The 26,978-nt window shown below is 38.5% G+C and overlaps 3 protein-coding genes and 2 pseudogenes across 4 annotated transcripts; 1 reads left to right on the forward strand and 4 right to left on the reverse strand.

Moving 5' to 3' along the window:
* Positions 1–3,211: 3,211 nt before the first annotated feature.
* On the reverse strand, positions 3,212–4,054 carry LOC126600434 (probable galacturonosyltransferase-like 3; annotated as a pseudogene).
* Positions 4,055–13,335: 9,281 nt separating this feature from the next.
* Positions 13,336–15,179, reverse strand: LOC126600500 (MAG2-interacting protein 2-like). Its single transcript, XM_050267070.1, has 4 exons — positions 15,165–15,179; positions 14,371–15,047; positions 14,093–14,220; positions 13,336–13,860 (listed from the first exon to the last, which is right to left on the reverse strand). The coding sequence occupies exons 2-4, from the start codon at positions 14,558–14,560 to the stop codon at positions 13,627–13,629; spliced, it is 552 nt and encodes a 183-aa protein (XP_050123027.1). The 5' UTR covers positions 14,561–15,047; positions 15,165–15,179; the 3' UTR covers positions 13,336–13,626.
* Positions 15,180–15,843: 664 nt separating this feature from the next.
* On the reverse strand, positions 15,844–19,757 carry LOC126599721 (uncharacterized; annotated as a pseudogene).
* A 525-nt stretch (positions 19,758–20,282) lies between these two features.
* Positions 20,283–22,426, forward strand: LOC126599719 (lycopene beta cyclase, chloroplastic/chromoplastic-like). Of its 2 annotated transcripts, none has more exons than XM_050266133.1 (2): positions 20,283–20,453; positions 20,545–22,426. In XM_050266133.1, the coding sequence occupies exon 2, from the start codon at positions 20,754–20,756 to the stop codon at positions 22,266–22,268; it is 1,515 nt and encodes a 504-aa protein (XP_050122090.1). In that variant the 5' UTR covers positions 20,283–20,453; positions 20,545–20,753; the 3' UTR covers positions 22,269–22,426. The 2 variants fall into 2 exon arrangements, with proteins under 2 accessions (XP_050122090.1, XP_050122091.1); XM_050266134.1 differs by having other exon boundaries at positions 20,702–22,426.
* An 811-nt stretch (positions 22,427–23,237) lies between these two features.
* Positions 23,238–25,031, reverse strand: LOC126599720 (UPF0481 protein At3g47200-like). Its single transcript, XM_050266135.1, has one exon. It carries the CDS (start codon positions 24,836–24,838, stop codon positions 23,507–23,509), a length of 1,332 nt encoding a protein of 443 aa, XP_050122092.1. The 5' UTR covers positions 24,839–25,031; the 3' UTR covers positions 23,238–23,506.
* Positions 25,032–26,978: the final 1,947 nt, after the last annotated feature.

Genomic DNA, 26,978 nt, shown 5'->3' on the forward strand with positions numbered 1-26,978 from the left:
TTTCAGAAATAGTGTTAGTTATTTTGTTGTAGTTCCAGAAATAGTATGGGTTATTTAGGTTCAAATTCAGAAATAGTGTAGGTTATTTTAATTCAGTTTTAGCAATAGTTGTAATTTTATTGTAATTCTAGAAAAATGTGGGTTATCTTGGTTCAGTTTCAGAATTAAAGTGGGTTATTTTTTTTTTTTTGTTCTATGAATAGACCTAGACATTGTGTCCCATCTTCACCAGATACTGGAAACGGATAAACCTATTATCCAAATACTCACCAAGCAAACTCCAACAAATATTTTTCCAATTGATGTTTCTCAGATATCATCCAAGTACTAAAAATTAATCACTTCCAAATGCAAATCCCAAATCCCAAATGCAATCTTGCAAATTAAACTAGACTACCCATCCTGACATTATTCTGCCGTGATGACTGCTGGAATAACATTGCTTTCTGCAGAAGTACACATTTTTTTATCAACAATTAATATGAATGGACTTTAAAAGACACAAGGCCTCGTTTGGCAGGTCAGACTGTACTGACTATTTCTGTCGGATAGGATAAATAGTCACCGGATAATACTGACTAAATTAGTCGGGTGTTTGGTGCAGTATCGGACTATTGATCGTATTATTTATACTGTGTTTGGTATTATATCAGATAGGAGAATCAAACTTAAAATAAAATAAAAAAAAAAACAGAATTCATCTATTTTCCCAGATCTCTCCACCGCAACCCCCAAATCCTTCCTTCTTTCCATTCTTCTTCTTCGTCTGCTCCGCCATTTTCAGCACCACCATCGACAACTCCAGCTACAACTTCTCAAAATCCTCCGTCGCCTCCCTCAAATCCTTTAAATCCTCTCTCCCTTAAAACCCCCAAATCTACGACCTATTTGAGATCCGCTCCGCGACCTCCAACTTCCTCCCCCACCACCGCCTCTCCTCCTCCTCCTGGCGCTGCTCCATCTACTCCGAAGATGCCGTTGTCTTCCAGTGCAAGTCCCGCAACCCGAAGAACCCGAGCTACATCGTCCTGTCGTTGTGGCTCTCCCGGATACAGATCACTACCGACCTCGCCCACGACCTCGATTGCATCTACCACTGCTCCGGCCTCAACTCTACATTTTTCCACAACCACATCAAGAGCTCCAACATCATCGTCTCCGAGTAGGACCACCTCGTGCTCGGTGCCAAAATCTGCCACTTCGGTACGGCAGAGCTGAAAATGGCAGAGTTGGTCGAGTTCGAGAAGGCGAGAGAGAGGGCAAGAGGGAGGGGGTCGAGTTCGAGCGGAGAGCGAGCGGAGAGGAAGGAGAGCTAGGCCGACTAAATTATACCGTGAATTTGGACGGTATAAGCAGTCGGGTAAGCGCCGGATAAAAAACGTGGGCCCGGATTATTTAATCCGGTGCCTATTTAATCCAAACGGCACCAATCACCGTACACCGTATTATTAGTACTATCCGATGCTCTATACGGAGTGCCAAACAGGGCCAAAGAGGTCAAGCCATAAGGAAATTGGATGATTTTAATAAACTATTTAAGATTTATATGTACTAGCAAAATAATTAAAATAAATTTTAAAAGATAATTAGATAATAAAAAAATCATCCCTCATGTTAAAGAGGAGGTGCCAGATAATGAAGCACTTAACAAACTGAAAAGCAAAAAGCATGAAGAAACATATTTGATCGTTTGTTCAAGCTCTCGAGTCTCGACCTACTCTTTGATCACTTGCCCTCTAAACACAGCAGCTTCAGATTCCCGGTCGCCGCCATCTCTACCTTCATCATTAATTCGATTGGAGAAATTCAATAACGAAAACAAAACCATAAATTGTAATAAGAACCGAAATCGCATATGCAAATCTCTTAAACAAGAAACTAATTGAACGAGAAAGAGAGCGTGTTATATTGACAATAGAAACTGAGCTCTAGAGGCTTGATACTGAGACGCTCGCCCATGCTTATCAGATTTAATTGATTCAACTGATTCGAGAAATGGTGGAATTTGAATTGAAAACGAAAAACAGGGTGGAAAAAGTGAGAGAGGGAGAGAGAGACATAAGTTTGGTAATACTAAAATCAATAAAACCTACAACTAGGACAAACAAAAGAAGACTGAATCTGGATAAATCTACAATTAGAAAATTTGGGGTCTTCTCCATTTGGCTGTGTGCATAAAAAAGTTAATAGGGACGAAGGCTGCATTTGGATGACAGAATAAACATACTTGTTTAAGTTGAAATTATTTTGAGCCATTTGCATTTGGAGATGTGAAAGCCTAAAGGAAAACGATGGGCAATCAATTTGGACCAATTGCAGCTAGCCCATGTTGAACTGCAAATGAAGTCCACATAATTTGAACTTCCTAATCACTCTCTCTTAGTGACTCAACAAGTCTAAATACTACAAACTGTATTAAGTGTTCATTAACACACAATCACCTGTTCGATGCACCAAAGAACCTCATCTCTCTTGGCAACTTATTTGCTCTCATAAAGCCCACCAACAAAAATTTCAATTTGCAAAATTAAATTGTAATAAAATAAAAATTAAACCCAAAAACAACAATTAGAAACTAATTCCCCTCATAATTTCTCTCAAAAGTTATCAAGTCATGTTCTGAAACTAATTGCCCAACTCTAATGTCCTATGAATATCAACTTCTGACGACTCGACAGCCGATATTGGCTTTGTCACGGCCTAATTGGCTTTGTCACGGCCTAATAGAAACCATATCTAGACAGCATAGGACATCGTGAAGTATGCTAGCGATGATCCAAGTGGACGAACATAAGCAGATGATGAAGGATGTATTTGGTAATGCTTGTACTGCTTGCACCTCAGGTACGACAGCGATGATCCAACTCGCTAGATTTCTTCGACGAAAGGTAGATTCGGAAAGTCATACGACATCTCTACTTCTTTCCAAGCCTAGATATGCACCTATTTATCACATCCATTAGGATTTCCATCACCTTTTTCAGAGTTTGACGGAGAAGAAGATCGGATGATGGCAGATGTAATGAGAAAATTACAGAAATTAGGCTAAATTACATTTTACCCCCTCAGGTTTAGGGTCAATTTCAATTCCTTATAACATCTTTAAAACATTTCAATTTCATACATTTACTTTCATTTTATTTTAATTTCATACATTTACTTTCATTTTATTTCAATTTCATACATCCGTTAGAAAATCTGTTAAGTAAACCGTTAAGTGATGACGTGACAAATATGTGATCCACATTTGTGCTGACGTGGCTGTCAAATTTGTGCCACGTGGTAAAAATAATATTTTTTATGCATTTAAAATATTATAATAATTTACCCTTAAAAAAAAAAAAAAACCTAAAACTCATCTTCCCTAACCCACTTCTCCCTCTCCTCTCTCTTCACCTCTCATCTCTTTTCTCTCCCCAAACCCACTCATCCCTCTTCACCTCCGACCCACCTTTTGATTCAAGGCACCAGTACTCCGAATGCCATGTGTGCACTAGTAGTCCAGAGCCCCCAACATGCGCTGCCCTAGGTCGATTCGCCATAGCCTTGCCATGTTGTCGCCGACAATGAGGTCGGAGTCGAAGTAGATGATGCGGCAAATGCCCAATGGGAGGAGATCCCCGAGGTAGATGCACACATAGTTCAAGAGCTGATCAAAAGCGTGGCGGACGAAGTATGAGATCTTGTCCTGAACGAGGTTGGAGTCGAAGTGGTAGAGGTGGAAGGTAAGGTAAGGGAAGGTGGAGGTGATGACGTGGTGGAGGTCGGAGGACCGGCGACTGCGGTGAGAGGTGGCGATGAAGTGGAAGACTATGCTTTCGAGGCAGGTAGCGTGACGGAGGATAGAGAAAACACCGACAACAGAGCCGCGGAGGTAAGTGGTGTCCAATGTCATGGCAATGTGGATGATGCAGGTGTCATAGTGGGAGTTCTGGTCCAACGAGGACCATGCGATTCAAGGGCATCCTCGTTTGTTGAGGAATGAAAGTGCTTCTCAGAACTTGGGGAGCTCGACAGTGGTGGAATTCGCTAGAAATTGTACGGCTGCAGCCATGAAGTAGGTCAAATTAATTATTTTTTAAGGGTAAATTATTATAATATTTCAAATGCATAAAAATTATTATTTTACCACATGGCACAAATTTCACAGCCATGTCAGCACAAATATGGATCCCATATTTGCCACGTCATTACTTAATTGTTTACTTAACAGATTTTCTAACGAATGTATGAAATTGAAATAAAATGAAAGTAAATGTATGAAATTGAAATGTTTTAAAGATGTTGTAAGGAATTGAAATTGACCCCAAACCTGAGGGGGTAAAATGTAATTTACCCCAAAAATTAATATGAGTTTATAGACTTTCTCTCTGCATATGAAGGAAACGAACTAAATAAACGGGTGAGAAAACTTGACGTTATGAGTACTTGGAAGCTCGATAGATTATTTTGGTTGGGCCAATTTTAGTGGGATGATTTGATATTAAGTTTTGTACTAACCATTAAATAAACTTATAACATGATTTTTGGTTAAAATCTAAAGTTTTCAAGCCCTTTTAGTTAGTTTTTCTTTATTAGAGGTGGGGGAGGATAGGCTAAGCCTCACAATGGGCGAGCCATAATAATGTGGTTCAAATTCATTTTTGACAAGAATTGAACCTAAAATCTATCACTTAAACCATCTTCAACCCTGGCCTAAAACCTAAAAATATCCAAAAAATTTAGGTTTTAGCCCAGAAACAACTTTTCTGCTCCAACGCTTCTAGCCTAAAATTTTAGCCCTAGATTATTAAAGAATGAATTTAGGCTAATTGTTTTCTTAAATTAACTTTAAAAAAAATTATTTAAACTATTGTAATTTAATTTTATGAACATTTTAATCTAAAAATACTTAAATTCCGATAAATATTGAAAAATCACTAAATCAACACATGAAACTCACCAAACTTTCAACTTTCACCAATCTTTCAACTTTCATCAATCATCCTCTATATAAACACATGTTGAATATCAGTTGATCACACAATCTTTCAACTTTCAATCATCCTCTATATTCACCAATCTTTCAACTTTCAAAGTGTTTTTGTTTCCTAAAAATCCTCAATATCTCATCAATAGGTGATAGAAGAAGGCATAGCTGGGCAATGCAGATGGCACAAGACCAAGCAAGCCTTGACATTGAGGATACATAAATGATCAACACAGAAGCTGAACTTGCAAACTTGCTTATGCAATATGAGCACTATGATGAATATAACTATCGTGGTTCTGTCACGGGGTGTTCATTTGTGCAGCGTGATAGAGAAGAGTGTCATGACCAAATGATGAAAGATTATTTCATCAAACATCTGAGATTTCCTGCTCATGATTTTCGGAGGCGGTTTCGGATGAGGAGGAAGTTTTTTAATAGCATCTTGAACGCAGTTGTCAATCATGACCACTACTTTGCAAAAAAGATAGATGCCATCAGCCGACAAAGTCTATCATCTCATTAGAAGCTCACTTCTGCATTTCGGATGCTAGCTAATGGTGCTTTACAGACTCAACTGACGAGTATTGCTAACTTGCGGAGAGTATTGCTATTGAGAACCTGAAGCACTTCTATCAGGAAATTCAAGCCATATATGGAGCCATATACCTCCGCAAGCCAAATCGTAAAGACTTGAAGAGGCTTGTACGCAAGGCAGACAAAAGAGGCTTTCCTGGCATGATAGGAAGTCTCGATTCTATGCATTGGGAGTGGAAGAATTGTCCTACCTCTTGGGCTGGCCAATTTAAAAGTCGTCATAACAAGCCAATCATCGTGCTCAAGGCTGTGGCATCTTACGACACATGGATTTGGTATGCATTATTCGGCACTCCTGGATCAAACAAAGATATCAACGTTCTTTGGTCTTCACCTCTGTTCAATGATGTTGTCAATGGATGGGCACCAAAATTTCGGTACAAGGTAAATGGTAATAGGTATGAGCTAGGTTACTACCTAGGTATGAGCTAGGTTACTACCTAATGATGGTATTTATCCTAGTTGGTCTACCTTTGTCAAAAGTTTTTCTCATCCCGATAGTTCAAAGAAGAAATTATTTTCGCAGAGGCAAGAGCCTTACATGAAGGATGTGGAAAGAACGTTCGGGATCCTACAAGATCGATGGGCCATTGTTAGATGGCCTGTACGACTTTGGCATACCGAAGACTTCCATTCAATCATGATGACGTGCATAATTTTGCACAATATGATTGTGGAAGATGAGTACATCGAAATTGAAGAAGATTCAGATGAAGATGTGGATGATGACCAACCAACACATGCGAGAGCTATTGCAAGAGATGTTGAATATCTCGCTGAAACCACATATGAGACCCGACAGGATATGGTCACATTGAGTGAGTATATGAGCCGTTTAAATAGAATTCAAGCTCTTTAAGGTCATGCCACACTTCGCAAGGATTTGGTTAAGCATGTATGACGCCGAGAAGGTGAACGTTGTTGATGTTGGTTGAGCATTTATGTAATAATTTTAAATGTACTATGTTGGTATTTTCTAGTAATAAATTTAAGTGTCTTCTTGTGCAAAGTATTTTGTGTAGTATGTTGGATAAATTATTGAATGGAGGTTGAATTATTGAAGGCATCTATTCTACATCAAAGTGTGAAATAATAAGTACAATAATTATTGAAGGCATCTAGATTAATAGAAACAATAATTAATACACACGACAATTAATAAAGTACATAAACTTAATACAAATGACAATTAATAAACCAACATAAATCACATAAACTTAATACAATCGAAAATTCATAAACTACATCAACTTAATAATGATATCCACCATCTTGATTTGGTGATGGACTTAATGGTGGACTTGGGATATAGCCTTGAGATGAATTATCATTTTGAAATATACTCCTTCTGGCATCCATTTGCAAAATTTCTCTTTGCTTACCACATAATTACTTCTTCCTCTTTGGAGTGTATTTGTTGAGGTCCTCCATCATCAAATTTATTTTGAACCTCTCTTGCTCCCTATCCCCTTCTTCCTTCATTTGCAAATGCATTCGGGCCATTTTTTCTTGGCGAGCGCTATGGGTTTCGCTCAATTTTGCAATTCCGGTAGCAATCTTGGGACTTCCCTTTTCTCTTTGCTTCCTTTTACTTATCTCTTCCCGGGGCCTTGCAAAAGAAGAAGTTGGGGTCATTTGTTCAACACCTTCATTGACACCTTCATTTTCACCTTCATCAAAATCATTTTGCGGCGGGGCTTCACTATGAAATAATCTTCCCCATTGTTGGTCCGCATCAGTTCCCCACCTCAAATAATCCTTGAGGACGTTCCAAGTATGATGCAACTTAAAAGCTTGATTTTTTGGTGTAATTCTTGTCTTGTAAATTGCCATTGCTTTGTCACCATATGCATCAAATAAGTAACATGACAAATAAAATATCAACAAAGAAACTCACAATTTCTGAGAAGCTCCTTTCACTAGGCATGTCAACTGTGACTCTCTCTAAGCTTCCCTTCCACAAAGTGCACGTTTTTTTTTTACCGTTAGATTTGATTATATTCGATCTAAGCCATTGAATTCAATAAATATATAAATATAAAACTAAAAAAAATAATTTGAACGTGGACCGTTGGCTTAACCAATGACCCTTTTAAACCCAACCGCTGGATTGAAAAAGGTAGCCCAACGACTATAGACAGCTGCTGACAACCGAGGGACACGCCCACGTGGGTGGGGTCCGCCTCGGCTAAGTCTTTGGCGCATCTGCGTGTGGGGCAATTCGGGTTGGCATCTGGGCTTCACAGCCCGTGGTGCACTTGCACTGGCTGGGGTCCACTCCAATTTATGGCCTAAACTTGGGCCGGTATTTGGCCCCAGGATGAGTATTAGGTTTTAGGTTAGTTTTAGGCCATGGGTTGGGTTTTTAGGGGGGGGAAGGAAGGGAATTATAGGTTTTAGCCCAGGGTTGGAGTGGGTCTTACAAGTGAAGAGGAATACCACTAGACCATAGTACTAAGTGGCTCCAATGTTTTATTTATATCAATTAAAATTTAATGTAATAAGGAAATACAAAACAAATTTGGATATAAACAAAAGTTGGTCCGATCTGATTTAATTCAATATATTGTCATATTCTACTTTTTTATAATAGCATTATAACTTATAAATATCGTAATTGTGGTATTTCTTTTCATTTGTAAGTGAGAGGTCTTAGGTTCTGTAATACCCTGATTATTTTTAAATATGTTATTTAATTATGAAATTCAAATGGGGCAAAAATGTGAAATCTCATTCCTGGATGTTATTATTAAATTAAGTATTTCATTGTCGTATTCGTAGTTACGACACATTTATATTTACAGCGAATAATTTTTCAATATGTGGAAAAGACAAAAATGCTCTAGTTGGCTAAACCGAAATTATACGAGGACGTATTTTATCCTTATATGCTTCATTGTATTTCTTGGCATATTCGGATAAAGCTCGATCCCATGAGCGTGTAGGCGAAAACAGTTCGCGAAACGGAATTATAACGAAGAAGATATAAATGAGCAAAGGTAACAAAATGGTCAATTGACCATTAATCTGGAAGGTTCCAGTTTGCTGGAGCAGTGGTCTGGGTGCCACATGTGTGTCTAAGATGGAATGATAAGAGAGGAAATGAGGGAAATGAGAGAGGGGGTTGCCCAATCAGAAATGAGGAAAGGAGAGAAAGGAGGGAGGAAGAGAACCAGAAAACCGAATCCCCTTTGACTCAATCTCGACCCGGTTACTGGTGACTTCTCCTGTCGCCGTTTCAGTTGGTTTTCCGACGAGTTGGAGCCACCCATCACCACCACCAGACTCATCGACCTTCCCTCTTCCATTTCCACCCAAAAACCGACGGGATTTAACCTCGATTTCGTGAAGTATGCACCGATGGGCTTCGTGAGTGCATGGCGGCAATCGACCATTTCTGAAGGGTATTCCATCGACCATCACTACCATTAGACATCTTTTGAACCTAGGAACAAAGCCCAAACAAGTTTGGGGGTGGTAGAGCTATAGATTCGACAAATTGAAAAACACCCGTTTTAGGGTTTCCGATGAATCGAGGCCAATTTCAGGTGTTTTCCGGCCGAATTGGACTTCGACCCAAGTATAAAAAATGTTTCCATCATTGAGCTCTACATGTTTGTAAAATTTGGTGAATTTTGGAGTTGGTTAGAATTCGTGGTTTCCGTTCGTTGGAAATCGTTGTTGTAGCTAGATGGCCAATTTTATCTTTTTAAGCTAATTTCGATATTCTGAGTGAGATTTTGATTTTCGTTTGATGTGATTGAATTGTGTGGATGTAGTTTCATTTTATTAGCCTCTTGAATATTTTTAGTAAACGGTTTAAATTTGAAGGCAAACTACAAATAGCTTGATCCCATTTGAGAATACGTAGGCAGTCTAACCAGAAGGTTACATGCAACCATAAAATGACACAATATAATTTATTGTGGTTAATAAAGTATTGATTAACAATGACTTTATTTTTGGCCTATCACTGAGAATTGCTTTCGAATAAATTTTGGGTTGTTACAAAAATAGTATCAGAGCGAATGATCCTGCTTTGCAATATGTAATATTCTTGAGTTCTTGTTGGTGTGAATTATGATTAGTATTGAGATTGCATTATTTCATAATTCCTATGAATAAAGTGGCATTTATGTGAAATGCATATATATTGTGAATCTCTCACTTGCAGGAGAGTGAATGCAAATATATTCTTATGTTCTTGATGGTGTGAAATATGATTGTAGTGACATTGCATGATTTCATAAGTTCTATGAATAATGAGGCATTTATGTGAAATGAATATATATTAGGAATCACTCACGTGTGTGGTTGTGAGTGCAGGTTCCATGGATGATTTTGATGACCTGAAAATGAAAGGGATTGTGTGGTTCCCCAGGGTTTCGATCCCCTAAACCTTCATAGGGTGTTATACGAACGTGCTACTCCTGGGGGATAGTCTATGTGGCATAGCTGGGGAAATGGACACTTCTAGATTGAGAGGTAGTAGGAGTGAGGGGCAATGTGCGCTGCCTTGGGTTTCGATGCCTTAAACCATTGTAGACTTACACGGACAGACATGTACCCATAGTCCTTAGGGAGGGTACTTGGATCTGTGGTGTAGGAGGTAAATGGACATTCTTGTTACCCTACTTCGTGTTGTTGTGAGATTGAAGTGAGGGTAATCAGCCGCGGGACCGGTCATCAAGTTAGATTATTTTTACACGAGTTCTGAGAAAGAATCATGGTAACGGCTGTGTATAGCCAATGATGGTAAGTGTATAGCCAATGATGTTTATTAATCTTTGATATTTGATTTGCCAATGTTGATTATGGCTAAAAATTATGAAATTTGTTTTTCCAATGAGGAATATGGCTGAAATTTTATGATGTTTGGTTTTGCAAATGATGTTTGTGACTAGAAACTCTGATTTATTGGTATTTCCAATAGTTGTAGCTGGAAATTCCAATAATTGTGGCTGGAAATTTTTAATACGTGTGAATACCATGATGATTTATTTTCGAGCATGAACAAAATCATAAATTGAGGTTATGATTTTGTTCAATATAAATGAAATGGTGGGATGGTTTCTTAATCCCTTTTCATTATTCAGTGGTTGAAATCTCGAGGACGATATTTATTTTAATGGGGGTCGAATGTAATACCCTGATTGTTTTTAAATATGTGATTTAATTATGAAATTCAAATGGGGGAAAATCCCGTTCTTGGATTTTATTATTAAATTAATTATTTTGTTGTCTTATTCATAGCTACGACACATTTATATTTACGGCAAATAATTTTTCGATATGTGGAAAAGACAAAAATGCCCTAGTTGGCTAAACCAAAATTATACGAGGACATATTTTATCCTTATATGCTTCATTGTATTTCATGGCATATTTGGATAGAGCTTGATCACATGAGCGTATAGGCAAAAACCGTTCGCGAAACGGAGTTATAACGAATGAGATATAAACGAGCAAAGGTAAGCACAAAATGGTCATTTGACCATTAATCTGGAAGGCTCCAGTTTGCTGGAGCAGTGGTTTGGGTGCCATGTGTGTGGCTAGGATGGAATGAGAAGAGAGGAAATGAGGGAAATGAGAGAGAAGACTGCCCAATCAGAAAGGAGGAAAGGAGAAACATGAGGGAAGGAGAAAACAAGAAAACCTGGATCCCCCTTGAATCGGTCTTGACTTGGTTACTGGCGACTTCTCTTGCCGTCATTTCCATTGGTTTTCCAGCAAGTTGGAGCCACCAAAAAACTGACGGGATTTGACCTTGGTTTTGTGAAGTTTGCACCGATAGGCTTCGTGGGTGCACGGCGACGATCGGCCGTTTAAGAAGGGTATTCCGTCGACCATCACCACAAGATATCTCTTAAACCCAGGAACAAAGCCCAAACAAGTTTGGGGGCGGCAGAGTTGAGGAATTGACGAATTGAAGAACACTTACTTTAGGGTTTCCGATAGATCGAGGCCAATTTCAGGTGTTTCCCGCCCGAATTGGACTTCAGCCCAGGTATGAAAAATGTTTCCCTCATTGAGCTCTACATGTCTGTAAAATTTGGTGAATTTTGGATTTTGGAGTTTGTCGGAATTCGTGGTTTCAGTTCACCAGAAACCGCTGCGTGCGGCGGCACGTGGCCAGATGGCCGATTTTGTCTTTTTAAGTTAATTTTGATATTTTGAGTGAGATTTTGATTTTCGTTTGATGTGATTTGATCAAGTAGATGTAGTTTCATTTTATCGGCCTCTTGAATATTTTTATTAAACGGTTTAAATTTGACGGCGAACTACGAATGACTTGATCACGTTTGAGGGTACGTAGGCAGTGTAATTAGAAGGTTAGATGCAGTCATAAAGCGACCGAATTAAATTTATTGAGGTTAATAGGGCACTGATTAACCATGAATTTAATTTTTGGCCTATCATTGAGATCGCTTTTGAATAAATTTTGGGTCGTTACAGGTTCAATTCTCGCCAATGGCGAATTTGAAGCAAATTATTATAACTCTCCTATTGTGAGGCTAAACTCACTCCTCCACCCTTAGTGTATATAATGTTGTTTGTTAAAAAAAAAAAAGGTATTGCAGTCATGTTTGATACTAATATTTCATAATATAAATTTTAAGATGGTAAAGGGTGGTGGCCAGAGAAGGGTGGAGATTATAGTGGTGGGAGGTGGTAGTTATTCTAATGATGGTGATGGTGGTGACAATAGTAGTTGAGCTGTCGATTTGGATAATCATACTACAATATTACTTGATTTTTTTTTCCCAAAGTTTTAATTTTGAAAATTGACTAAAATACTTACATATATTTAATATAATAACTAACTAACCAGATATAATTTATGAGAATATATGTATTAAATACAATAACCAACTAACCATCTGCAAGTAACCTTTTACCACAGTGGTAGAAAAATGTTGTGTCCTTGCATGAAGAAAAAAAAAATACAATTACCATATGACCGTCAAAATAATATATGTATTAAATACAATAAATATTATAGTCAAATTCCTAAAATTGATTCGTATGTAGCTTGTGCTTTATATATTTTATATATATATATATATATATATATATATATATATATTTAAAAAAAAAAAGAGGACAACTAGTGACAAGTCATGATTATCCACCCTTTTTAAGGGCTAGGAAGACTATTAGGGTGCGTTTGTTGCACCGGACTATCTCGGACTGGACTAGGTTCAGGGACTAAGCTGGACTGGCTTAGACTAGACTAAGCTGGACTAACTTAGTGAAGCGTTTGGTGCAGTGTCGGATTAAGAAGCATGATAATGAAAATAGTATTGTAACCAGTTTGGTGTTTGCTCGGACTGAGACTAAATTATTATTCTAATTTAATTTCTTTTTATTTAAAGATATTATCAAAATTAATAATATTAGATAAGAGTATGACTCAATAAAAAATAAAAACAAAACCAAATTTCTTGCCAACGAAAGAAACATACATGATTCAAGAGTAGTATTGCTCCAAACATCAATATAACAAACGTGTTTTCCTAACAATTGACGGGTTTTAGAATGCTTTTCTTAATTATTCAACTTTGGTTTGATTGCATTCAATCCCAAGACCACAATGATGTGTGAGGCGCAATGGCAAATGGATAGCCGAGCCTTGATCATTGCTACATTTGGATTTGAGCACGTAAATTGCTTGCTCCAACTAGTTTGAAGAAAACCAATAACAATATGCAAAAGGAAGAGATCATGAATATACCTCGAGCAAAATACACAACGTTTGGAGCAAAGGATTGTCAAAAGTGAAGCAAAAAGTTTTAGCTGAGGGAATGTAAATTTAAATGTTATGAGCAGACAAAATTTTGCTATTCTAACTAATTTACTGACTAGACTAAAACACAAGCTTGTTTAGGCTACACGAATACGATAGTACTCCTGCACTACAGTTCCTCTGAGTCGACTCCTTACATGAACATACAGTTACAAACAATTAAAATATATTGAATCAATAACATGCCTTTTGTTGCTCTAGCAAGCAAGTTGGTGCCTGCACATGTAACAACTTGCTGCATCAAAACTGCCATTTATGACTCTACTACGATGGCTGAGTCTGATCTCACCGAAAGCAGACCAAAGATGTAAGCAAGCCGCACCTTATGGCATCCATCAATTGCAGGGTATACAATATATGAAACAGCTTTGATGGTTTCCACAGCATAGCCAACTATTTCACCTTTAAATTCTGAAATTTCACAAGTAATATCATCATTGGTCCAAACCTCAGAAACAATGACAGAACTCAAATAACACAAAAAGATCTGCAAGGAAACAATAGATCACTATCACTCAATGGGGGAAAAAGCCATCTCTATGTTATAGAATTCAGAGATGTAAGCCTACAAAGCTGCCTACCTGTGAACGGTTCAAGTGGTATTCATCAGCTAATGTTAAAACATCCTTCAAAATGTGCTTATTCTCTAACTTGACTGAATCAATCAAGGGACGCACAACACTCTTAATATAATCAAAGTCCTAAGACTAAAAGCGTACTGTGTCAACACCAGGGATTATTTTCTCGAATGTTGTACAACGATCTGCAACACGCTTTTGGTCTTCTAATTTTAATTTCCATTCCCTCCAAAAGGTAGACTGCACCTTGTCAAATTTGCCTATTTCACCTGAATCCAATAAAACAACATACAAAACCATGAACTCCTTATCATTGTAAAAATGTACATGCATCAATAATATTACTCTTTTTCACATTTCCACTGCTTGGAGCTTTAAGATGATAGCATAGCAAATTGTAAATAAGTGTAGCCGATTACCTGTGTGTTTTTCTTTGAACTTCCTTAGTAGCAGCTCCCTCCTTTGCGTAGGATCTTCACACTCAAATGCTGAACTATACAACAAGCTATATGTCATCCCCACATTCATGATGCTAGAAACTTCTTGGTAATCCTTCCTTGTTCTAAGCTGCTCCTCTATCACTTCAACCCCACTCACAGCATCCAACATATTCAACAGAAATGAGCAACCCACTATGTCTTCCTCTTTGGTAACATGTGGTTCAATTATTGATTTTGCCAGAGACACGACCACATTGTCGGTAGGAGCAAAACCATTTCTCGCCAACCAGGACAGAATGGTCACTAGAGCCTGTGTTCTTACACTGACATATTGCTTTCCAGGAATCAAGTTACCACTTGACTTCTTACTGTGTTCTCTATTCCTACTTGGCTCAAGCAGCCATGGAAGTTGCAGGGCAGAAAATGTCAAAAAATTTCCATTTTCTCTCAAAATAGATTCCCGTTCGTATAAATACGATTACAAATAAAGTACCAATTCGCAAATCACAAACTTTCGCATATATAAGAAAATATCAGCAAATGGTCAGACTTACGTAGTCGTTTAGCTGGCGAGCAGCAGATTCAACTTCTTGAACACTTGACATAGCCACAAACCCAAATCCTCTACTTCTTGCGGTCGTCTTATCATATATCACCTGCTAAAAACCTTCCAAATTTAACCCACAAAACACTAAACCAGCAACAACCGATTTCACTTTTCACCCAAATTTCAAGTAAAATTTACAAAATTTCGAGTGAAAACAAGGAATTACCTTGACCATCTGGACATTTCCAACGCTCTCAAAGATACTAGCAAGCTGAGCGCTATTGACGCTGAAGGGAAGGTTACCCACGAAGAGTTTGAGGTCAAAAGAGGCCTCTCCGTCGTCGCTGAGAACCTCCTCTTCCTGCTCGAACTCGGATGAGACGGCGAAGTCGTGAAAGAGATGGGAGATGGCGAAGGTGCGAAGGAGAAGAAGACGGATGGATCAGCGGAGGACGGGACTAGGAGTCTGCTCGAAATCGAGGGCTCTCGCTAAGAACGGCTAGCGAGGCGTTCAGTCGGGGCGAGTCCTCTTTAGTCTCATTAACGCTTGTCCGTGTAAATAACAAACACCAGACTGGACTATTATTTAGTCTAGTCCAGTCCAAGGAATGCTAGTGAAGGCAAACAAACATACCCTTATTGTATTGTTATTCTTTAAAACAACCTACCAAACACATTTTGATTCGTAAAACGAAAAACTGTTTCGCAAAATGTTACCAAACCCGGTAAAAATTTGGAATTCAGATTGGATTTTAAAATGGCTCACTGAAACAATCCAAAATGCACCCATTTGACGAGGCCTTGGCCAACATATCTGAGCATTACCGCATACAAAATTACCACAAAAGAACGAGGAGAACTCTCTCAAACACAGAAGGGAGAATCTAGCTAGGACAGAGAACCGATAAAACGAAATAAGGCCTCGACGCAGCAACAATTTTAATTTACTCAACACTACAGAGTATTATTCTGTACAAAGCATGCATATGTATTCATAGCCACTTCTCAAACCGAGCTTATTGACGCCTGAATCCCAATTACTAGGGAAGGACAGTTTACATAGTACCAAATTAGGACACGTACTCTCTGGATGTCCATCTCTCCTCATACCTTCCAAATGAGTAGGCTGTTGACGGAACCTCAAGCATGGGCAGAGGGTTCGGTTCTATGCCATAATCCGTTAGTGGTCTATGCTCAAGAACATCGTCGTGATTTTTTACAAATTCAGGAATCTTAACCTCTCCCTTCTTTATGTCATCCCAAAGGTACTGCAGGCGGCTTTCATACTTGATTTTCCAATATAGGCTGCAAATAAAGAAAACTTTTAGGACAAACATGTATCGAGGCCGCATCCTGCTTCTCAAATTTCATTGATAACCATCACTCATTCTCTGTTGATTGTCACTTGGACATGGGATTGACTTGGGAGATAATTAAATAAAGTCGTTTGAGGGATACCTGCATGACTACATACTATAGTGTAGCTCGAATCCTCAAGGTCTTATGAACTGACCCCAAGATAACCAAAAATGATAGCAGTCACTCAAAGAAGTTCAGCATCAGACACAAAATGATTCTATCCTACTTAAATCAAAGGCGGAAATGTTTAATTTTTGTTCAATGAAGTAAATAATCACCAACTTTCAAGACAGTATTTAGTTAAGGGTAGTGCTATACACACCCCTTTTTACCACCCCCCTGTTAAATTTTTGTCCATTTATCTTTTTCAATTCATTCGATCCGATGGCCGGAAACTGAGAGAGGTGTGTGCGAGGGTAAAAATAGGTGTGTGAATAGCACTATCCTTAATTAACATATGCCTATATTAATGAGAAATCGGTATTGTTATAGTATATATCCAAAATATATGAAATACTCACCCTCCAGTTAAGAAAAATCGGCCAAGAGTGGCAAAGACAAGTCTTGATTGGAGACCAGGGTGAACGAAGTACACAACTTGAAGCATGTCCTTCAAATATGATGGAAGGTATTCATAAAGCCACCTCAAGATAGTTATGCCAGGGGAGTTATCCTCCTTTTGCACGGTACTATGCATGTAAACAATGGAGTATGACCCTTCTGGAAGCTCACTGCGTAAGTTGTGGAATATACACCTCTTCAACCTATCTGCACTCACGACTGGAGCTGCACAAAGATAATCTGATAAATTAAAACACAAAAGTAGAATAAGGCAAATAAAACAAGAGATTGTGAATTTTTAATTTTCCTGCCAAGACAAAATTCAAAAGAAATTCATCTGAAAGAAGCCACTTTGGAAGAAACACAAGGTGCCACAAAACGTTGTCAAAAAGGGATGCAATTGCAATATATGTGTAGAACTCAATTTGCTCCTCCCAAACCCGATCTTGAAATACTCTCAGAATCTAAGACTCAAGTTACTCAACTGACAAGAGTACATATGTCCCACACTAGCTTTTTAACTTGGATTATCCCCACACCTTAAGAATTCAATATTAAAGGGTACACGAAGGGAAACCTAGCCTTTAGAAATCAATCTAGTCATCTCTTTCAATTTCGACAACTTCAAAACTCAAAACCACTTTGTTCTGCTTGAATTATGGGGACTGGTGGTTTATGCAATACAGGCTATTAAAAAAATAAGGACTTCAAATTTTAAAAATGCTATAGAGTGTGCTATTCAACACATAGCACAGTTTCAGTAAGCTTAAGGGCCCATTTAATGAACATTTTGTGTTTAGTTTTTACATAATTCAAGAAAAAAAACAGTCATTTTAACCCACACTGTTGTTTAGACATGCTTAATGTTCATAGTTACTTTAAGGGCCCATTTAATGAACCATTTCTTATAGTCGCCACTTAAAAACTAAACATAAAAATACAAACAACGAAACCGAGAGACGCAACATTTTATACACGTCTAGTCTCTAGAATTGTTTTGGAATGGATAAACCACTATATTATGGTCTATTAAAGGCAGAGGTGAACGAAGATTTTTATTTGAAGGAGATCAAGAGGGGACCGGACACAAAGGAAACTTATCCCTTCTAATCCTATCATTTTGTGGGATAGGAATGGACAAGTTTCCTTAGGTATCGTTTGGTATGCAGACGGGACGGGACAGAACGGAGAGGGAGCAAAGATGCCCTCGGATGGAAACAAGGAGGAAGAAGAAGGAGACGGAAAGGTTATAATTTTGTGTTCCACAGATGTGGAACGAGTCGTTCCAGAGGGTGTGGCGGAACGGAAATTCACCAAAAATTCGTCCCGTGGAACAGCGCGTTCCACCCATTTTAGGCGCACCAAACGTGGAACGGAACGCCTCGTCCCACTCCGTTCCGTCCTGTCCCACGTACCAAACGGTACCTTAATGATTGATTTATCCTCTACCTCCAAGTTAGGCACAACCTTTCCATTTCTTCGTTCAACATATCTTTAATATAGTGGGTTATACATTCAAGACAGAAAGGCCTCGTTTGGTGAGTAGGATTGGATTGGAATGGATAACTCCGTAATTTCAAAGTACGTTGGGGGAGAAATGAAAAATTTATGTCCAGCTTGATGGTAGAAGATAGACTACATATCCATTCCAATCCTTCACAAAATGGTAGGATTAGAAGGGATGAGTTTTCTTCATGTCTAATCCTCTTCTAATCCCCCTCCAAATGAAAAATCATTCACTTCAGCCTCCAATATGCCTTAAAAGTAGAGAGTTACGCATTCCAATCCAATCCAATCCTACATACCAAACCAGCCCAAAACGAGGCCAAAGGGGTTTTAACTTGACAGAGCACACCAAAATTAATAAACCCCAATTACAATTACCCAAACAAACGCAGAAAATTTACGAAACCAAACAAACCCCAGATGCCAAATAAACTAGAACATGCTATTTAGCAATTAACTCAGGTATGGAGAGCTAAAACATCGCATTTCAGCAGAGAAATCAGTGTTCATTCCATCAGCTAATTTAACCAAACAATAACAATTCACACACAATTAACAACAAATAAAACAAATAAAGAGTGTAAGGATCTGCTTATTTACCGGGAAAATATTATCCCACGATTCGGAAAATCCGATTTCCCAACTTGTCATGGCCTTGGACACGAAAGAACTGCAAAAGCTCCAGGTCGGAGAAGTCCTCGTCGGAGATAAGGTTCTGAGGGCAGTTGTACCAATTCTCTTGCTCTTCAATCTCTCTGTCTTGGTGGTTCAAGAACAGCCGCGCGTCTATGCCCAGATCGGACACTAGAACCACCACAGAGAAGTCCTCTCCGGCGGCTGAGCTACCCATATCTGATTTTGATTGCTTTTCGCTAACTTTCTCGCATTTTTCTCTCTTTTTCTCGCAGTTTCTTTCTGTTTCTTTTTGCGTTTCTGCGATGAACTGCCTTGGTGAGATTGGAAACGTGGGCTGATGCGATTAGGTAGTTAGATCTGATAGATGATCGTGTGCAGGCAGAAATTCAGGGGGTTGAAGTTGTAACCGGGTTCATGTAGCTTTGGGCACACAGGGTTATTATTAAAGTATAATCAACAATTCAACATGTTTTTTAGTTTTCAAGTTGGCTTAAATGATAAAATGGTCTTATGTTTTGTTATTGGATCAATTTAATTTTTGTGTTTTTAATTTGGCTAATTTGATTTTTATGTTATTTCCGTTAGTTGATTAAAGACATTTCCATGTAATTTCTGTAAAAAAAATTATAAATCGATATATACTTATTTATAAAATTATAATTATTTGATTTAAAATATTTCATTTTGAAATAAAATTAAAAATTAAAAGAACAATTATTCTCCTCTCAACTTCCCGGCTTCCTCCCTAACATTACTCTCTCTCTCTTCTACATCACAACCTTAATCATTTTTTCATATTAGAAGTTTTATCTTTTATATGTGTTAATCATATAAAATATTTCTTATGTAAAGAGAATGAGTAATTATATTTTATATCATTTTTTTTATGAATTTTTTAAAAGTGATTGAATGAAATGTCTTTTATTGGCTAAAAGAGACAAACTTGAGGGCTAAATTAGCCAAGTCGAAAATACGAGGATTGAATTGACCATATAACTATAACAAATAGACTATTTTGACATCTAAATCTTTTTTAAAAGAGATTAGTTGAAATGTCTTTAATTAGTTAATAGAGACAAACATCAAGATTAAATTAGCCAAATAAAAATACGAAAATTAAATTGATCATATAGCTATAACACATGAACTATTTTGATATTTAAACCATTCAAATTGTTGTCTTTAAATTTAATATTCGTAGCCTTGCTCCTTGTTTAACGTTAATGTTTTTTTTTTTTTTTAAAGTTATAATAATTTTTTTAAAGCATGGAGAATTGAAGAAGAGACAAATGAAGATCACAGGACGCGTGTCCCAACTTGGACGAAGAACAGTGGACGTCCACCACAAACCCACATGAGCTTGTCGTCCTTGAGGTTGAGGACCGGCCACACCCACATAAGCTTCACCTTCACAATATCTCTTGGGAACTTTCTCATCTCTCTTGGCTCTTCGGTAAGCAATCACTTCTCTGCTCTTTCAATTCACTGATGAGCTTCCTTCTTTGTATATTTTCATACTTGTGTTGTTCTTTCTAAATTCCCAGAAAATCATTTCGAATTGTAAGGATTGTTCATGCTTTAATACTGCTCTTCTAGTAGCTCTTCCTGTATCTGTATGTGAAATTCAGTTTCTCAGAGAAAACCCATATCAGAAATCGGGTTCTCAGTCGAGAATTCTTCACACCCAGATTGTATTTTCAGGAACTTGTTGTGTCCATATTAGAGAGATATTCGGGACAAGTGTTGGAATTTCATGGATACATTGCTTAAAACGCATAACAAGCTTGCATTTTTGCACCCAATTCATGGGTTTTCGGAGAAATTGAGTAGTTCGAGCTCTTCGAAGCTTCGCAACGAGGAGTTTGGGTATGGCCTTAGGAGGTCTCGTGTGAAATTGAGTAGGGGTGGTGTTGTTAAGGCTAGTAGCAGTGCTCTTCTGGAGCTTGTGCCGGAAATTAAGAAGGAAAGTCTTGAATTTGAGCTTCCTTTGTATGACCCATCAAAGGGTCTTGTTGTGGACCTAGCTGTTGTGGGCGGTGGCCCTGCCGGGCTCGCCGTGGCACAGCAGGTTTCGGAGGCAGGCCTTTCTGTTTGCTCAATTGACCCGTCTCCCAAGTTGATTTGGCCCAATAATTATGGTGTTTGGGTGGATGAATTTGAGGCCATGGATATGCTTGATTGCCTGGATACTACCTGGTCTGGTGCTGTTGTGTACATAGACGAGGAATCGAAGAAGGATCTTAATAGACCTTATGGAAGGGTTAATCGGAAGCAGCTTAAGTCGAAAATGCTGCAAAAATGCATATCAAACGGTGTTAAATTTCACCAAGCTAAAGTTACTAAGGTTATTCATGAGGAGGAAAAATCACTGTTGACTTGCAATGACGGTGTCACAATTCAAGCTTCTGTGGTTCTCGATGCAACTGGTTTTTCAAGATGTCTTGTACAGTATGATAAGCCGTACAATCCAGGTTACCAAGTGGCTTATGGGATTTTGGCGGAGGTTGAAGAGCATCCATTTGATGTTGATAAGATGCTTTTTATGGACTGGAGAGATTCGCACTTGAACAATAATATCGAATTGAAGGAGAGAAATGGTAGGATCCCTACTTTCCTTTATGCAATGCCTTTTTCATCCAACAGGATATTTCTCGAAGAAACTTCCCTGGTAGCTCGGCCTGGTTTACCCATGAAAGATATCCAAGAAAGGATGGCCGCTAGGTTAAAGCATCTGGGCATAAAAGTTAAGAGCATTGAGGAGGATGAGCATTGTGTCATCCCAATGGGCGGACCGCTCCCGGTGCTCCCTCAGAGAGTTGTTGGAATCGGTGGTACAGCAGGGATGGTGCACCCTTCAACTGGGTATATGGTGGCGCGGACTCTGGCAGCGGCTCCTATTGTTGCAAATGCAATAGTTCGGTACCTTGGTTCAGATAGAACACTTTCAGGAAATGAAGTGTCCGCAGAAATTTGGAAAGATTTATGGCCCATACAAAGGAGGAGACAAAGGGAGTTCTTCTGTTTCGGTATGGCTATTCTGCTTAAGCTTGATTTGAAAGGTACTCGGAGGTTTTTCAATGCTTTTTTTGACCTAGAACCCCGCTATTGGCATGGATTCTTGTCATCTCGACTGTTTCTTCCCGATCTTGTATTTTTCGGGCTTTCACTGTTTTCTCATGCTTCTAATGCTAGTAGAATAGAAATTATGGCCAAGGGGACTCCTCCTTTGGTAAAGATGATCAACAACTTGATACAGGATAGAGATTAGGGTGACAGATATTATTTGTAATATGAAAGTTATGTTGGTGAATTTCCATATCAAAGATACTTACTGTTGCTAATAGTTGTCAACCAACTATTATGAGTTAGCTACTCTTCAGAAACAAAAATAAACCATCTATAATGCTGATATATTCTTACGTCTAACCCTTAGCTCTTGTAGAAACTCTTGTGGATATAAATGGCTTTAAATATTTCAGCTTTCACTGTAATCTTGTTGTCTTACATGCAAGCCACCGTTGTTTTTGTTTCATACTGTTCCATTTATTAAGGTTAGATTTCTTCGTTTAGGATTTAAGGGGGTTAAAAAGGGGGAGATAATACTCTTATTACTGTTACCTTGATATTATTCACCTACAAATTATCAGTTATAGGTCAGGTTTTCAGGATAGAGCTAGAAGTGACTTAAGTTGATCTGGAGTTTGAAGGGCCACAAAAAGTGGTTCATATAAAATGAACTCAAATTGTTCTCTATTTGTTGTATGACATCACCTATGAAGAGCCAGTTAGCATTTGCAGATCAAGTTTTGAAGAGAGAGTATAACTGAAATTAGTTGTGATCTCAAACTGCTGCAGAAATTAGTTAACATAGAGAAGTTAAATCGTAGAAATTTGTTTGATTTCAAAACTATAACTGTTTGGGGGTCTTTAGTACATATATTTACAGTAAACAAGATACAAATTGTTCTTTTGTATAGTCCTATAATCATAAAGTATAACTATAGAGCTTCATTTGCCCTGATAGGTGATCTTAAAATGTTTTGGATTCAGAACAATCTTTTTCTTGAGATTGGGATAATTGAGGTCTTATGGAACTTAAAATGTAGAATTGAGCTGATTCTGGTTCAGCTCCGAATGGTGCGCACGTAACTAAGTTTTGTAAAATGTTTCTGGAAACGCTTATAAACAGTTGCTTCCTATGTGTAACCTGCTTAGTTATTTTGCAGCAACAGATAAGTAGGAAACAGTAGGGAATCACATTGTTTATTACATGAGCGTACAAATACGCTTGTCACACACAAAATTCAACCACACGCTGACAAAGTCCAACAAAATTAAGATACTTATTTTGTCATACCAGCACACAGTAAAGCAAATGAGAAATGAAAAGCCAGGGTTGTATGGACCCTGAACATACCAAATCAGCAGACCCTTGAAGAAAACACTTGTGATAGAAATCATATGTATTTCTATTACCTTTATCTCACTTAAGGTTCCACCGCATTTTCAAGTTCTGGCAACGACATCACAGGGAGACGATGGAGAATAGACTGCAAACCAAGTCTGGATGCCGGTTAACCCAAGTGCTGCTAGAACACCCACGAAAGCCAGGAAAGTCCAGGGGCTTCTGAAATGATCGTGACAGAATTGAGACATCCAGGTCTTCCACTTGGTTTTGTAGTGTTTTTCTATTTCGGCTTTGACATCGTGGTATATGTCAGTGTTAGGGACCAAGTCAGTGCCAATCTCATTAAAGAGCTTAGCCACCTCCTTATCACTCCCCAGTAAGTTGTAAAGTACACCGGCTGACCTTAGCTCCTTAACATCATCTGCATGATCAATGAGTGCATCAAGGAAGCTGATGTAAGAGGTGACCGCAAAATCATTCTGGAAATCAGGACACATTTCATATGCTATCAGATTCATGAACTTAGGCCCTGTTGAGTCATCTACTGATATTGCAGGAAGACTAAGGTATCCTGCAAAGGAATGAGAAACAAAAGATATGTCCCCCAAAAGGCTACTGTTACTAAGCTTAAAATGGATCCCGGCTGCATCAAGCTCTTGTACATTGCGAAAAGATTGTACGGAGTGGTCTTTAGCTCGCTTATCGGGATTTTTTGGTGGACCTAGCATTCTTGTTCGGAGAAGGTCAAGAAGATGAGCGGGCTCTTTCTCTTGATGAGCGGGCTCTTTCTCTTTTTCCATGGTTATTGCTACTTTCTTTTCCGATTGCTTCTTTCCAGGTGCACCAATGTTTGCCTGAACGTAAGTCTCGATCGCCTTCTTCAAATCCTCGCATTTGTTGCTTGAGCTCATCAACAGCTCGAGGACTTGATAAGGGACTTGGTTCTCTAGCAAGAACAAGTCCTGTTGTGCAAAGGCTATCTGGTCCCTTTTGATCGACAATTCTTCCAACTCTTCATCCACAAAGGAGTGTATGAATTGTAAGGTTGAACACCCATCTAAGAACAACATCCAAGCGAGGGTCTCATCATCATAGGTCTGTGTCGCTTCCTCGGCGTAACATTCCCGTAGTTCTTTGATCTTCTTCTCAACCTTCTGATGCAGAGCTTCAACTGTTTGGCTAGTGTATTTAAGAAATCTTTTTGTCAACATAAGCTTGAATTCCTCAGCCAGCTCGCACCTTGGATTGCCATGATGGAAAGGGCCTATTGCTACGGCCCTCGGCTCGTAATACTTCTCGGAAGTTTTGGGCTTGCGGAGCATGAAGGGTACCTTTTGGATCTTTGGGTTTGAGCTATAATCTGGAGCTTCTGGTGCTTTCCTCAGTTTTTCGAATCTCTCCTCCTTAGAACTGATCCGAACCTCCTCCATGGAAACTATGCCTCTCACCGTGGAAACTATGCTTTCTCTCAGGCTATTTTACCAAGTACCCTTCTAAACAACTCTGGCTGTTTTTGAATACTTATTATGTTAGTTTCTGCATTTTATAGTATATGTTTACTTTAGAATCTCAGCTTTTAACAAATAATATAGGTTCTAAAGCATTTGCTCAGAGATATTTGGTTCTGAACTTTGCTGAGCAACTAGTGCAGCCAATGACTTTATCTGCATGGTGAGGACTTACATACTCCGGCACGCTACTCTTGCATTTCAAACAAATAACGCAATGTCATGTGTTTTAGTTTTACCGGATGACATTGTGTTATTGGCATGGGATGTTACGATGCCAGTGTACGAAGGAAGTTTAGAATGGTTTGTGGAAGCCTTTACACATTACGAGGAAAAACTTTGGACTATGACTTTAACTTCATTGCAAGTTTAGCATATGGAACGATCACATCTGTGGAAATAACTTTGAACTATGACTTTAACTTCATTGCAAGTTTAGTATATAGAAGGATCTTTTAGTTTGGCATATGGAACGATCACATCTGTGGAAATAACTTTGAACCATGACTTTCACTTCATTGCAAGTTTAGTACATAGAAGGATCTTATCTGTGGAAAAACTAAAGCTTTGGGAGACGAAAAGTTGATGCTTGCAACTTTATTCTCGTATACTAGCATGTTTGGTACAAACACTGCAAAAGAACAGCTGGTTGCCATGTTTCTTCGACTTACCCAAGTCAAGATTCCACATGGAGAGCAATTTGTACAGAGCAGGTTCACCATGACGTAGTGTTATGGTCTAATAAATTTACCTCATATGGAGAGAAACTTACATATTACATGATATTATTGGCTTGAGACACTACAATAGTATAAATGTGTTGCAGATAAGTCATTCTCTTTTGTATAAAGCATAATCTTAATTTGCCACCAAAATAAAAAAAAGAAAAAAAAAAAAGAAAAGAACGAGATCATGTGGAAAGAGAAAATTAAAAACAACTCAAATTATAATTGTTTTTCAGTTTGGGAATTTTACTTTTTATTTTGTGTCAATAAACATGTCTTTTGTGGAGCCAAAAATAATCAAGAAGAATATGAAGGTGTTACGTGGATTCTAGGGTGAAAATGACAAAACTACCCTCGAGGAATATTGGAACTCCTACGCGCGAGGAGTGGACAACCATCTCTTAATCAAGTCAAAAGTGCCCAAAATATGTATTTATTTAAAACCTATATCATTCATCCTCATCAAATATTCTCCACAAGGTAACCCCCAAATCTTTTCTTTCAAATTATATTAATTAGCTAATTAATTGATTTATTATTCAATTAATTTATTAATTAGCTACAAATCATGAATCTCACCCAAAAAATCATCCAAGTAGTCGGTCCATCTCCCCCCAAAGGGGTCGGCCACACCTCTCTATAAACACCCTCATTTTCTCCAAAACCTAAGTTCTACACTCTTGCTAAATTCTCTAAATTCTCCAAACACTTTTCCCTCAAAATTTTAACCTTGGCATCAGAGGTTTTTCGGCCAAAGCCCACCATTCATCGTGGGCATGTGAGGCTTTTGGCCTTGACCTAAGGTGTTGTTTGTTTATAGGTGCAATTTTGTCCAAGAACAAGGAGGAAGAAATTTGCATCCACAAATTGGCGCTTTCATTGAGAGTCGAGTCACATGCTTGTAGAAGACTCTCACATCTAAGGTTTTTTTGTTTCTTTGCTTACTTGGTAGATTTTTCGTACATTTTTATTCTTGGAATTTTTATTTCTAAAAATTCTTTGATAAAACGTAAAAGAAAAGTACAATGGCAAGAGATTCGGAAACCTCGACAAACGAAAATTCCAATGTTCAAGGATACCACGGTGATTTACAAGGCTTAACATAACGATGAGCGGAGCGACACCTCAAATAGGCACCATCGTGGAACCACCACGGCGGCCACCTTTAGCAAAACCCATGACTCCAAGGCCACGGCCCAAGTTGTGCCACTTCAACCTTCAAGGGCCTAAGCCCTAGAAGAGCCGCCCTATGCCGTCCAAACCCAATGCAAGCCCAATGCGTTGCCAAGCCAAGCCCAAGCATCGTACCCGCGTGTGCCACACGCCGAGCAGCTCAC

This window comes from Malus sylvestris, chromosome 14 (assembly GCF_916048215.2).
Source record: "Malus sylvestris chromosome 14, drMalSylv7.2, whole genome shotgun sequence".
In the NCBI taxonomy this organism is placed as follows: domain Eukaryota; kingdom Viridiplantae; phylum Streptophyta; class Magnoliopsida; order Rosales; family Rosaceae; genus Malus; species Malus sylvestris.

What these genes read in the sequence shown, in the direction of transcription:
- LOC126600500 (XM_050267070.1), bottom strand. Translation starts at nt 14,560, where the DNA reads ATGTTGGATGCTGTGAGTGGGGTTGAAGTGATAGAGGAGCAGCTTAGA. An exon ending in GTTCAAAGAAAAACACACAG is followed by an intron (nt 14,221 to 14,370) that starts GTAATCGGCTAC and finishes TATTGGATTCAG; the next exon opens with GTGAAATAGGCAAATTTGAC. An exon ending in TAATCCCTGGTGTTGACACA is followed by an intron (nt 13,861 to 14,092) that starts GTACGCTTTTAG and finishes GTTTCCTTGCAG; the next exon opens with ATCTTTTTGTGTTATTTGAG.
- LOC126599719 (XM_050266133.1), top strand. Translation starts at nt 20,754, where the DNA reads ATGGATACATTGCTTAAAACGCATAACAAGCTTGCATTTTTGCACCCA.
- LOC126599720 (XM_050266135.1), bottom strand. Translation starts at nt 24,838, where the DNA reads ATGGAGGAGGTTCGGATCAGTTCTAAGGAGGAGAGATTCGAAAAACTG.